General features: G+C 35.3%; 1 protein-coding gene across 1 annotated transcript in view; it reads left to right on the top strand.

Moving 5' to 3' along the window:
• The first annotated feature begins 705 nt into the window (after positions 1-705).
• LOC143410724 (A-kinase anchor protein 9-like) overlaps positions 706-15052 on the top strand; it is a 72766-nt gene continuing 58419 nt past the window's right edge. The window contains 2 exon segments of the mRNA XM_077110658.1: positions 706-866; positions 2792-2843. Of these exon segments, the coding sequence (XP_076966773.1) occupies positions 706-866; positions 2792-2843 (213 nt within the window).

Raw genomic sequence — 15052 nt, 5'->3', positions numbered from 1 at the left:
ACAATCATTTGGCATTGTGCATTCTTTGGTTTGGATTAGTGAAATATCTGGATGAGCCATATAGCAGGAGTTTAGCCAAGAGAGTCAAAAGTAGTCTTCTCCGCAACTCTGCGCCGTGCCCCGCTCCGCCCACCCTGCGCACTCCCCAGCTGGCTCCCGCCGGGCCCTCCCGCGCCCTCCCGTGGCCGGGGGCGGGGGCAGCGCGCGGCCGGCTTCCCGAGGCTCGGCGGGCGCACCCGGGGTCTCGGCCCCCTCCTCCAAAGGCGGCTGGGGGCAGCGCGGTGGGGCCCGCGGCTCCGAGGGGCGGCGCTGGGTGGGCTGCACTTGGCGCCAGGCTAGGGCCATCCCCACCCCCACAGCGGTGCCGGCGGGGCGGGGCCGCGGGCGCACCTGCCAGGCAACACGGAGTTGCCAGTCTACACGGAGTTCGAGGCGCCTGCCTGCTGTGATGTGTCTTGACTCCCGCCTCACTCTGTGTTTACGTGGAGATGAAGATGGCGGTGGCGACTGCTGTACTCGTGTGGACGAGGAGGATTCGCCAGTGATTGCAGCGTCTGACTGGTTTTGTTCGGGTGGGGAGGCAGCTCCCGGCTGGGCCCTGCGGCCTGGGTCGCGGAGCTAGCCGTCCCACCTTGGTCAGAACCGATTTTTCCTTTCTACCCCCGACCCCCTCCGTGTTCTTTCCCTGCCTACCCCGCAGAAGTCATGGAGGATGAAGAAAGAAGGAGAAAGATAGAAGCTGGTAAAGCGAAGGTAGGAGAGCCGGAGACCGCCGGGCCAGAGGTGGGAGGCGGTGGCTGGGAAAGGGTGGGAGGAGGCCTGGGGAATGAGTTTGTGGCAGCCGGGTGCGCTGCCCTCGGAGGGAGGTACTGCAGGGTCTGGGTTTCCTCCCCTCCCTCCTGTCCCTTTTCCTAGGATGTGTAAAGCCCGGTGCTGCTACCTAGCTGATGAGACTTCGATGGTGACTGAATGGTGTGGCTCTTTTCTCACGACTGCCCCAATAAAACACCTCTCTCTCTCTTTTCTTTAAACAGTATTGATAATTAGGTGGTAATTAATAGCCTTTAAACCTTCAGCCCTTCACTTTTAAAGGGAGTTTTATGGGTGGTGCAGGCATTGTGTTTTCCAGGGTGGGGATTTAGAGCTTCCCTTTTATTCAGTGGGGAATTTGTGTGCTGATCATCAGCTTGTCTTCCTTAGGTGGCACGCTGGCACTCGAGGACGTGTGTGAAATTGGCCTGTGACAGCTGCCTCAGCAGTGGCCTGAGTATGCCACAAGTGCCAGCTGTGAACTTGGCTTTAGGGACGTTTTTAAAAGCGTGTCTTTGTACTTTCCTGTTTGGAGGTCTTTGTCATGGCAGTTGATTTTGTATCCTGTGGATTGGAAGTTCTGAAGACGGAAAGATTCCACAGAACAAAGCTTTAGAATTCCTGCTTTAAATAATTTGTTTTATGTGCGTGTGTGTGTGTGTGTGTGTGTGTGTGTAGTGAAGTTCTGATTTTATGTGTGTGTATATGTATGGAAATTGTAACGCAAACATTACAAAATTGTATTATGCATAGATATCTTTCTTGGGGCATCATGAAAAATTTAACGTAGTCAAAATATAAATTGAATAGCATTTTATTTTTTAAAAATTACATATTTGAGCAGCTCTTTAGGCTTGCCTGAAAGGCCCCCTTCCTCCCTACAATGAGTTACTTTTTATAGGTGATATTCTTTTTAGAGCTAATGGATAACAATCATACTTGAAACACAATTAACAATTTTTCCTCTCTTCCTTTCTTTCTTCATTCTTCCACATAAACAGTCACATTTCATAATAATTAAATTGCTTGCTCTAAGTAGATTTGGCAAAGTAGAATTTTGATTTCTTTATGTATATGTTTCTTTATCTTTCAAAAGTCTACCTATGGGGTAAAAATCTTTTTAAGTTAATTTTTATTGTAGTTTATTTTCCCCTAGAAATGAACCCAGTTTCCAGTAAGAGATCCTTGAGGCCTTTAAGGCAACATATGTTTGCTGTAACATTAACTATCTGGTATAAAATACTTAGGTCATGATTCCTCAGCCATGTAAGTGCAATGGAATATTATACAATCATTAAAAGGATTAAGGCTGAGAGGGACATGGTAAATAGAGTGAAAACAACGTTATCAGAAATAGTTTAGATGTTGCAGTGGTATACACCTGTAATCCCAGCTACTCAGGAGGCTGAGGCAAGATCCTGTCTGAGGGGAAAAAAAAGGGGGGAGCTTACATTATAGCTCAAAGGTAGAGCACTACTGCCCTTTATCTCCACTACTGCAAAAACAAAACTAAACAAAGTATGTACATTATTTCATTTGTATAAACATGTGCTTTTAGAATGGGATTGAGAAACTATTATAAATATAGTTATTCATGGGCTAGGATATAGCTCAATGGTAGAACACAAGTTCCTAGGTTTAGTCCCCAACACCAAACAAAATTTATAAAGCAGTTCTACTAAACATAGTTAACTTTGAACAGACACATAATCAGCAAACTTAGATCAAGAGGTGGAAATAGAGAAATGGCAACAGTCTCTGCTTTCCAAAGTAGGAGAGACAGATGCTACTGGGTAATAAGCACAGTGAGAGGTTGGATTTTGGATCTTACCCCCCCACAACATTTTGTTAAAATATTTAAAATGCTACTGACTCATTTTCTAGAATATTTTATAAGGAAAACTCTCAATATCAATTAAATGCAATCTAGCATAGTGCTTTTCAAATAGCAGGTATTCAATAAGTGTTTGCTTCTCTCCAGCTGTGCATGCTGGCAAGATGAGCTGGTCAAAAGAGCTGGCTGCAACATTAAAGTAAGGAAACAGCGAAGAATCATGCAACCTATGGACACCAGTTTCTCAGGTGGAGGGTAGGCCTGCTCTGCCACCTCAAGGGTCCTCTTCCATGCTGGAAGGCAAGAGGGAAAGAGAGCGAGTGCACTTGGAACCCCTCTATTTATTAGGGAAAAGACATTTGATAGAATGTTCCACCCCAATAAGGCAGGGGATAGTGTTTCAGCAGGGATTGCCCAATCCTGTTGGGTACTGCTCAAGCCCAGAGCTGAGGCTCTTCCTTGATGAGTGGGGGTAAAGGCCACTTGCTTGGTATAACACATGGTGTGGCGTATGTTGCCAGTCCAATATCCCCTTTAATCAAGACTTTTGGAGGGGCTTAGCTTATGCACAGGGCAGTCCCTGACATTTGCTTCTTGAATGAATGAGCAGAATGACAGAATAAGTTCTTAATGAGTGTAGTGTTACCAGCTAGGTTGGAATTTAATAAGAGTAATCCAGAATTTTCTTAATCAGAAGTCTCTTATTGCTGGTATCAGAAACCACCTAAAATGATCATTTCCCAAAATTTATTCAGAGACTTGGTTCTCCAAGTATCTCATTTATTCATAAGACTTAAGTGTTAACATTTGATAACAGTTTTACAACATACAACTTTTTAATCTTTTTCTTGGTAATTGGTCTTCTGTTTCTTTCTCTCTAGATTTCTCTAAATTTCCTTTTTCAAGACCTTATAATAAATGATCATTTTAAAATTCTCATGTATACAGTATAGTATAATTTTAAAAATTTTTTAGTTGTAAATGGACACAGTACCTTTATTTTATTTATTTATTTTTATGTGGTGCTGAGGATTGAAACCAGAGCTGCACATGTTGCTAGACAAGTGCTCCACCATTGAGCCACAACCCCGACCCCTACAGTATAGAAGTGTACTTTGTAAAGTATTTTATATTAACCAAAATCTGCAGTAATAGGAGAATGAATTATTTTATGTAGCCATTAAAATAATTCTACAAACACTTTTCAAGTTGGGAAAATGCCCACAGATAATGTCAGGTTAAAAAAAAAAAAGGGTACGTGTAAGTATTTATGTAAGAAGACATCTGAAAAAACATGCACCAAGATGTCAGTTGTGGTTATCTCTGGGTAGTGGGTTATAGGTATTTTAATTTTTTTATACTTTATTTTACAAATTCTCTACAACATTATTATGATCAGGCACAATTTTCAGGTATCATTTTTTTTTCATTTTTTTTTTGGGTGGGGTTCTTTTTTTTTGTATTTTTGGAACTGGGGGTCGATCCCAGGGCTTTGCTAATGCAAGGCAGACACTTTGCCACTGAGGTACATCCCAGCCCCAGGTATCATTTTTAAGAAAAAGATATTACATACAGTATGATAAACAGGTTAATGTTGTATGACTCTCATACAGAACAAGAATATGAAATGCAAAATAACTAGGTCTCCTACATTAGTGTAGTCCTGGAACTCTAATTCTTACTCCAGTACCGCTTGTATTATGTAGTCAGAATTCTATATTATTGGACATTTATGGATTGCCTTTTTGTTTTTGTCATTCTTATCCATTTTCCTTGCTGTCAGTTTTTTGGTATTTCCTATGAACTTGCTTGTCCAGCTTTGTATTTTCTCATTTGCCTTTTCCCCTAACTTGCTGCTTTAGATTTGTTGTAACAAAAGAACCCAGAAACTGAGGTTAATGGAATGATTTGTAAGAATCAAGGGCTAATGGAACTTAGTAGAAAGGACTTCGCGGCAATTCAGTTTTTCTGATGCTAGGTAGTTCTTTGGTTTGCTGTTGGGTCCTCAACTATCTCCTCAGTATTGATGTTGCAAGAAGCCCAATACTTGGAGATGTTAACTACATTATTAAATATTTTCAGAGCTGGGCTTGACCTCATTTACAAGTTCCTGACAGAGATGGCCCCACATAGGCTATCCTTGTAGTGAATCAACCAAACTATTTCAACTCCATTTTAAATGACTTCATTTTTTCCAAGTAAAATTATTTATGATTATATAAATAAAGTAGTTAATTATTAGTGAACAAAATTAAAGGACAGTTGTGTATTTAGAATGAAATTAGTCCTATAAATCACTTTTGCTATATTTTTTAAAAGTACTTCAAATGTATTAGAATTCTGCAAAACCAAAGTATTATACTTCTATAGCATTTTATATAATTGTCATTATTTATTGAATAATTAAAATTTTTACTACATTCAGTAACTTGGAATTATATGAGTTTTTTTTGTTGTTGTTGTTTAACAAGCATTTTTAGTTTGTAGAGTAATGCCAGTGTTGTGTACAATGTTCTGTGTAAGCTCTCTTTTTAGGTTATTGATAGGATTTTTCAATTACTGTGCTGCTCTGATAGGCAAGCTAGTTATAGTATAAAATTTTCCTTGCATTTTCAGATATTCTGCTCCACAGTGAAGAAAGCTATTCTCCCTCTCTGCTTTCTTTTAATCTTCCTAGTTTTTTATACTTATGACAGGTCTTACTTAATTTTCAAAGTTACATTTGATAACAGTTTTACAATGTACAATTTTTTAAGCTTTTTCTGAATATAGCAATTTGATGCCTCCATCAGAGATTGGTGCGTTCCTGTGATTTAAAACTAATTCATGACTTTTGGGCTTTGCTGAAATAAAAGAAAACATGGTGTTGAGAGGAAAGAATAGACATGACAGGCTTCTTTAAATGTATGTTAAAGAATTTCTCTAAGGCAGGAAAACAGAGCATCAGTAAAGTCCAATGAAGAGATAATTTTGTTTGAGAACAATTTTTATCCCACTCCTCTTCTCATCTAGTCCCTTGGATGTGTCTTTTATTTTACTTTCTCTTTTCACTTTTCAGTTTTATTGACAGAACATCACAGACATCCTTACTGAATGATAACCCACAGCAACGAGGAAACAAAATTTAGAATTCATCCAAAGGATTGGACTATGACAAGAGTGGGACAAAAATTTTTCAAACAAAAACATTTCTTATTTTTGTTAAATAAAAAGGTTTGTAGAAAGAGCAAAACTATGACTATTAAACACTTAATTTAGGCTGCTGATGATTGAAATGTGAGTTAATTTCTTCTAATATGACAAATAGAAAAAAGTTCTGGTAAATTGTGAAACATTAGTGATAAGGGACATTATTTTTATTTCTTAGTAAGATTTTTATAAAATTAAAATTTGGCATTGTATTTAATTGGTTAGCATCCGTTTAATTGGGAGCCAGGCATGGTGATGCATGCCTGTAATCCAGTGATTCAGGAGACTGAGGAAGGAAGATCACAAGTTCTAGACCAGTCTCATCAATTTAGTGAGACCCTAGGCCACGTAGTGAGTCCCTGTCTCAAAATAATAAATAAGAAGGGCCACGTGCAATGGTGTTTACATGTTTGGCTGTTTTCACTTAGTATAATGTTTTGAGGTTCAGCCATGGTGTAGCATGTGTCCATGCCTCATTCCCTTTTATGACTGAATAATATTCCAGTGTGTGTATATACAGCAATGTGTTCACACTTTAATCCATTGATGGGCATTTAGATTGTTTCTATGTATTGTCTATTGTGAATAGTGCTGCTTTGAACATTTGTATACAAGCATTTGAATACCTGTTTTCATTTCTCTTGGGATTATATTTAGGATTAAGAATTCTGGGTCTTATAGTAATTCCATTTAACATTTTGAAGAATCTCCAAATTGCTTACCATAGTGGCTTTACCATTTTACTGTACCATTTCATTTTACATACCCACTGATAATGCATGATAATTCTAGTTTCTCTGTATCTCAACAAATTTGGTTTCTTTTTTTTAAATCATAGCCATTCTAGTGGGCATAAAGGGATTTCTCACTGTGGTTTTAATTCTTGTTTTCTTGATGACTAATGACACTGAGTGTCATTTTTGTATGCTTTTTGGCCATTTGTAGATCTTCAGACCATTCAAGTCCTTTACCTATCTTGTAATTTGGTTGTTAGGAATTTGTTTTACATATTATTATTAATGTGTGTGTGTGTATGTATATATATATATATATATATATATATATGCATCAAGGGAGAGAGCATGTATGATCATGTACAAGAGAGGAACAGACAGAAATACACATTTCCAGTGGGATTATCTTCCATCTCTTTTTTTTTTTAAAGCTTGTTTGGCTCACCAAAATTTAAACTGGTACTTCCTTTGAATAAGCTGTTGGTGAGTTGATTACAGCGTGATGGTGAAGTTTGAGTTTTTTTGAGGTGCAGTGAGTCATTCCATTCCTTGACCAGCTGGTCAAATGGGCACCTGTTGGCCTTTTGGCTTGATCATTACCAATACATATCAGTTTGGGGGAAAAATGACTTAGTCTTCCATAACAAAAAGCCCTGTCATTTTTCTGTGTGAACATGATAGACATGTGTATGTATTCTACCTAGTACAAAGGATTTTTATTGTCATATCGACTCTCCTTTTACTTTTTGTGTTAGTTTTCACCAAAATAGAACTTAGGATATTTAATGCCCATTTTGGTACACCTCCTAAAGCTTGGTTAATTTGTTCATGGATTTTACACTGTTCAAAAGTGCTAAATGTTAAGACTGTTCATAAATTTAGCATTGTTCCAGGAGTAGTTTTGCCTAGGTTATTTATTTAAATCTATATTCTTTTGTTCTATGTAAAATTCCTTTTTCTTACACGAACAATGTAAATCTTGTTTGCAGTTGCTGTCCTCTTTTGGGTTACTGTTTGCTCTGATTTTTATGTAATCTAATTTTTTTTGTGTAATTCTAAGATTTTTTTGTGTGTGTTGATGTGTTTCCCCTTTTAGAGATCATTTTTTAGAGCCTCAAGTTATTTTGATGATTCAGAACTACTCTATATATTATACAAAGTCCTATTTAAAAATTTGACTTTATAAATTGTATTGATTGATTAGATTTTCTGACTTACAGATTTCTGAAAAACTAACAAGATCTACAGTTTCTTTCTCTAGCCACTCCCTAGCCCCTCAGCAACCCTGGGATTGAGCCCAGAGGCTCATGCATGCTAGGCCTTCTATTTCTTGATATTGCATATACTATAAAATTCCTTGTTGTTTTCTAAGGATTGTTCATTGTGGGGGTTCAGTAATTAGGTTTTATTTATTCCTCAGAAGTCTCACTTTTATTCAAGTTGGTGTTTCTTTACTAGTTGTTTTCCCCAGGGAAGATAGAAAAAGGAACCAATTATAAATGAAATACTAGTTCAAGAATCAAATTTAATGTGTGAAAAGTGTGTGAGGGAGATGTGGGGGGTTGTTGTTGCCATAGGTGTGGTAAATGATCTCAGTTAACTTCCCGCATCATTAATATTTTATTGAGTGCATGTGTATATGTTGATTCCTTGAAAGTTGAATAAATTAGTAGATGCTCTAAAGATCAAGGTATTAGAAAAGGTATAAAAACTGCATTAACAAATGTGCACTAGGAGGACATTTTTTAAATGAAATAATGGGTTTTAGCTAAAAGTCACAGAAATTCTATATTCTACTAATAGATAAATATTTTTGGTGTGAAATCTTTTATATTTGTCAAACTAATGTTTACTTTTGACTTGCATAAATTCCTTTTTAGTGAACTACATGTCTGAGTATTTCTAATGACTTTCATTTTTCTGCTTCAAACAACCAATACCAATTTTTAAAATAAAGTTTGACAGAAAAAGTTTAATTTGAGATTTATTTTTGTATATGATATTTATTTTTTGTAAATTAAAAAGATGAAATAATATTTTATATAGGCCTCAAGATTTTAATTTTTTGAAAGAAGAATCTATACTTATTTTTTTCCTAGGATATGAACTTAAATTGTTTTAATGTTCTAAGTTTCCTCTGTCTCACACACAATCATATTTTCTATGCACAGTAGTATTTATTTCGAGACGCATCTTGGTTGAAAAATCCTTTGAACATTATGGGATTATTTTTTTATACTCATAGCCAAATCCCAAACCTGATTTTTTTTAATTCAAAATCTGCCTCATTCTATTCCTATCTCACACCCTAAAAAAATCAGGCCTAACTCACCTTTTATGTGCTTTTTTTTGACTCTGTTAATTTTCTCAAGTTGATTCTGTACATTGTCACTGTCTTGATCTTAAAATGTCCCTTTCATTTTGTTACTCAGGTATTTTCAGTCTTAATAATCTATTTAATATTCATTTGACCTCCATGCAAGTCGGTGTAGATTCAGAGATAAAAATACCCACAGGCCTGCCCCTAATATTTTCACATTCTAATAGAGTAGAAAATCAAATACAATACAGTAAGTGAAGTGCAGATAATCATTTATTTACTCATTTGATAAATACATTTGTGCACTTACTGCTTGTTATTTCCTGTGCTAGACTGTAGAATGTGAAAGACCTGAAATCTGCTAAATACAAGATTCATTTAGTTAGTAGTAGGCAGAAATATAAACAGATATTTATAAATTTAGGAATGTAATATAATTCTGGCTCTATGAAAAACACAAGGGAGGAATATCTGATTCCATTTGGCAGATAGAGAAGGCTTCTTGCATGGATAAACTCTGAATGAAGCCTTGAAGTTTTGAGAAAAACTTGGTGAAAAAGAGAGAGGTATGGGTAGAAACTTCAGGAAAATGAGACAGGAAGAGTAAAGCACCGAGGTGTGGAACAGTTTGACTTCTTTGGGGGAAGGTGTACAAGAGCATTGGTATTATTGGAGTATAAAGGTATAAGCAAGATAGGGCAAGAGATGAAGCTAAAGAAGGTAGGTCTGGGCTCTATCCTGAGGGTGTTGAATTTCATGTTAAGGAGATTTTTATCCTGAAGGTTGTGGGATATGTTGATGGGTTTTAAGACAAGGACTAATATGGTTACATATACATTCATTCATTTAAATTCTTGCAATTAAAAAATTATTTTTAACTGATACTTAAAAAGATTGAGTTTCAGATTGATCTATTTTGCAGCTGTATGGAGGATAGACTTGAGGGTAAAACTATTTAGAGGCTGTTGAACTACAATTGATACAGTGAAATAGGAGTGAAAGTGTAGGGATAATCAAGAAATATAGAGAGGATAAAATCAGAATGTGATTGGTTGGTAAAGGAGAGAACATGGATAGAAGGTTGGTGTTATCATTAAGAGAAAAAGAAGAACAGTTTCAGTTGTTGACTTCAGGCAAGATTGGGAAATCAGTTTGGAATATTTTGTATTAGAAGTTCCTTATGAGACATCTGAGTGGAATTTTTCAAAAATTTTGTTGAGAAAAGTATAACCTATAGTGGCTAACCCAGATTGTCTGGGATCAAGTGTGAATTTGTCAGTTATGGCTATATGTCTTTATGAAGTTATACTTAACCTCTCTGTAACTCAGTAACTCATCTGTAAATGTTGATACTGGGGTTGATGTGAAGATTTAGCCTTTTAGTATAAAATACTTTAGAATTTTGTCAGGCTGTAAAAAGTCTTAAAGAATTATTAGCCATTCTTAAAATCATTGTCATGTTGGGATTTAGAAGATTAATGCTATATAGCAGAAAACTAGAGTAGAGAAATATGCTTGGATCAGATAATGAGGGACTGTATGTATCACTTAAAAGTAGTATGAATTTTAACCTAAATATAGCAGAAAACTTTTTTTTTAAGTGTGTTATATCTTAACCTCTGAAAGGGTTCTTTCCAAATAATTTATTATTTTTAGGTAGGTATGCTGCCACCAGATGCTAGGTATGTGTTACTGTTGTACAAATGAAGCAATAAAACTATCATTTTTTTCAATGAAGTATTGATTTGATTAAGATCGCTGAATATAAACAGTCTAATTCTGGTAGGACTTCCTTGTTTCAAAACAAAAACTAAGATTAGTTAAGATGAGGTAAGAGAGGGTTGTTGTAAAAATGCAGAGATTTCAGAGGAAGGACGGAGAAGTGTAGTAGGGCCTCAGAGAATCTGAAAAGCCATGGGAAATTGATGCCATTCTTGCCACCATTTCTTATCTCATTTCCATATTTTTGTATATTAACTTCCTTTATTTACACATCAGTTTGTGTATGAACAAAAATTATAGGATGAATTTCCAAACCTATGCTATATAGTGGAATGTTTTCCCATTAAATACATTTTAAATTTTTTTTAAAAGGCAAAAAAACCAATATATAAACAGTGGAAGCAAATCTCATAAAATAAACCACTATCCGTTGGTTCCCAAATTTTGTTGTACACTCGAAGCTTCTGGTAAGCTTTTTAAAAATTCTTTTTACTGTTTAGAACACACACCATGCCAAAATCAGAAAGTCTCACTCTTTTAAAAAGATTTTCAAAGAGCAGAAAAGTTTAAAACCATTGATAGAGCCACTTTGCAAGATTTTGCAATACTTGAGTGATTATATATTATGACTTCTTATAAGCCAGGTACTTTACTTGGTGTGCTTCTGTAAGGATTATTTAATGCCAGAAGGAAAACTGGCTGTATTGGATATAGAGAAAAGTGTCTTGGGCTGCAATTTATCTTGTAGGATGATCATGTGTACTGTTATTTAGAGGTCATTTTAGTGGTGTGGCTGTAATTACATGAGGATCAAATTATGCACTAATTTTAGAATCCTTCATACAAGATATCTCTTCTCTATAACCTTTCTGGACAGCTCTGCTACTTCCTTGTTCCCTACTTTCAAGAGAAAAATCTAATTGATTCACTCCTCTTATCAAAAGAGGGTGAAAACAGATGTCATGGATGGTAGAAGTTGTAAGTACTGGCCAGTTCCCTCAGAAGGAAGTTCTACATACTTTAAAAGTACTTCAGTGTTTCACCTACAGAAGAATGCATGGTAAATATATATATATATATATATATATATATATATATATATATATATATATATATAAAATATTAAAACAAGTGAAAAAAAGACCTCTACATCTGTTACTTAGATTAAAAACATTCATCTACCAATGCAATAAAATCTTTATCTAATTCCACCCCTAGCACCTGAGATAACTATAGTTCTGAATTTATCATCACCTTGCTTTTTATACCACATATGTGTACATAAACTATACTTAGTTTTCTGTTTTTGAACTTAGTGGTGTCATTATGTGACGTCTTCAGTGATTTTCCTTTTGTTCAATATCATTAGAGCATTTTCACTCCTGCAATAGTATTCCATTAAAGAAATTTATCTCAGAGTCCATTCTCATCAGTGAGCATTTAGGTCATTTCCAGTTTTGTTACTGTTACAATATTTCTATTGTGTTAGGTTTTGTCTGCAAGTGCCAAGGGTTTAGAGTTGGATAGAAATCATGAATCCTGTGTTCCCTTAGTCCTTGAGTACTAGAGAGTGTCTTTGAAAATGAGGTAGAAAGAGGGAGTGAAATCAAAAGCAACCTGGTGAGGCTGGGGTTGTATCTCAGTAGTACAGCACTTGGCTAGCAGATATGAGGCACTGGGTTTAGTCCTCAGCACCATATAAAAATAATAAAATGGGAATTGAGTTTATCTACCACTAAAATATAAAAAAAAATGAAAAAAGCAAAACTTGTATTTGTTAATATTATCTACATGGTTTCATTATATAAATCATCAAACAGACATCCCTGGGAACTATTGATGAACACTTGATACCCATTGACCATTAACATGGATCACTGACCTGAACAGAGGTAGCAGTTCTTTTATTTTTTTTTCTATTTTTTTTAGTTGTAGATGAACATAATATCTTTATTTATTTCCTGTGGTGCTGAGGATTAAACCCAGTGCCTCACACGTGCAAGGCAAGTGCTCTACCAGTGAGCCAACCCCAGCCCAGTTCTTGTATTTTTGAGTTGATATTGCCTGCCAAAACTATATGCTTACCAGAAGGAGTCATTTATAACCTAGACTTAAAATTTAATAAATAATAAAATAGCCTGCATGACAGTGAAATGAAGCAGAGGTAGGTGGTATCTGATACTATCCCAAGCAGCAATTGTAAATGATATTCTTGCTAGACATTTTCTATCAAGCATCTGAAATGAAACTCTCACATTGATTTGGATTGCCCTAGAGCCAGGAGTACTGGATTCAGTTGACTTCAGGCTAAAAAGAAAACACTCTTGGTTTTCATCATAAACATAGGAACCAATGTGATAGTAAAATGAAATGAGACTCCAATATGAAACTGTAGCCACTGCTTTAGCATTTATCACTTTGTCCCTCACTCTGTCTTGGTATTCTAGTGCTAATATCATTGTATTGATTCATGGAAGAAACTAAAAAGATTGTTTAATGACCTAAATTTTTTGTTGTATATGTTTATATGTGCATATTAGATACAGAGATCTCTCTGTGTATGCACATATACTTACATGCATCTATATGTATAAAATAAGAAGATGTAAATGGAAAACATAGGCACCATAAAAAATAGTTATAGTAACACATGGAGCCATGATAATATTATCAGTGAATATTCTTTAAAGATATGTAGGGGTAGAAGGCAGTAAAGATCTTTCAAAGAAGGAAAAATTACCTGTAGTCTCATAATCTACAAGTAATTATTTTTAATAATTTGTTTTAATTTTTAATAGTTTGTTTATATGCACAAATATATTTAAAAACTCCACTTGATTCATTTTATGCAGTTTTGTGCTCTTATTTTACCCAGCTTTATACTGAGAACATTTTCCCACGTTAGAATTTTTTGAAAATATTTTTTGACAGCTGCATAACATTACATTGCATTAAGTAATTATAGCCATGTGTAGCCATGGACCTGAATGTATCATCTTAGGGTTTTTTGTTGTTGTTAGTTTGTTTGTTTTTGGTTAAAGAAACTATGTAGGAGTTCTGAAGTTCTGAGAAATAATGCCTATTATTAATGCCTAGAGGTGCCTCTTTCACAAAAAATCAGTTTTTTTAAAAATTCAGCAATTATTCAGAGCTAATATGCAGTCACTGTTCTAGACTTGGAGTGTATAATGATTGATTTTTATTAAAAATCCCCTCCTTTATGGAACTTTCTAGTAATTTGTTCTGAATGATACTTAAAAACATGAGAATCAAATAATGTTTTGGTAATTTTATGTAGTTAGATGTGATTCGTTCTGAACACTGAATCATTCCACTTTTTCTGTATCCTATACCATTTTTCAGTTGGGATTATTTAGTAATAGCTATATACTTTTTGTTGGCTTGTATTTTCAAGCAACAGTTTACAAATTTTCATAAGTAAAATGCTGGTTTCCTTAGAATTGCAGGTAAAGAAAGGAGAAAGGAAAGGAAATAATTGAAAAATTTTCTCAAAAAACCCCAAGACCTGGAGGAAATTTTAAATGATCCTTCTAATGTATCTCTTCATTATACAGTTGAAGAAACTGAATTCTCCTGATGTTAAGTGGCTTGTCCACTGTCACATAGCTAGTACTATATGACAGCTCAGCACTATATTATATGTAGTCCATATGGTTTTGAAATTCAAGAAATATTTGGGTTGTCTGTATACCCAGGCCATGAAGTACACAAAATTAAGATGATTCCTTAAGCTACAGATTCTGTTTTCTTTTTAAACATGAAGGTGATCGAATTGAATGAGATTATAGGCTATAAATAGGTTTGGTTGCTCAATGATTTAAAGTCTTATGGTTTTTTCCATTCTTGATTTCCTTAGTTTTATTTAGCACTATTTTTTTCTTACAGGTTTTTTTTTTTTTTTTGAACGGTGGGTGTGTCTTGCTGATTCTGAGGCTGACCCCAAACTCCTACATTCAGGAGGTCCTTCTGCCTCATCCTCTCAAATAGCTGGGACTACAGGCATTCTACTAGGCCTGGTTTGTACCTTTTTGTTATTTTGGAAAATATGATTCAGAGCATCCTAAAATGTTGCTTTTATCTTTGCTCTCATTTCCCCTTCTTCAGCTGGTTTTTAGGTTAGTCGTTATAATGTTTTTGTTTCCATGGTTAGGCCACCAAAGTTTTTCTGTGATAGTTTATATAGCTTCTTGTTTATCATCCATAAAGAAATATTAAAAAGGCTTAATGACACCCCTGGAAAGAACAAATAGTCACCATAATTAGAATTATTTGGGATTTCTTCCATTTTCTACATAAAAATCACTTTTTATAGTTATTTTTAAATACTATAGAGATTACCAGATTACATATTTTTGTAACATTCTCTTTGAGGTATGTGCATTCTCACGTTTGTTTTTCCTGTCATCAAAAAACACTTGTCAG

This window comes from Callospermophilus lateralis, chromosome 11 (assembly GCF_048772815.1).
Source record: "Callospermophilus lateralis isolate mCalLat2 chromosome 11, mCalLat2.hap1, whole genome shotgun sequence".
Taxonomy (NCBI): domain Eukaryota; kingdom Metazoa; phylum Chordata; class Mammalia; order Rodentia; family Sciuridae; genus Callospermophilus; species Callospermophilus lateralis.
This window is presented reverse-complemented; position numbering and strand designations above follow the sequence as displayed.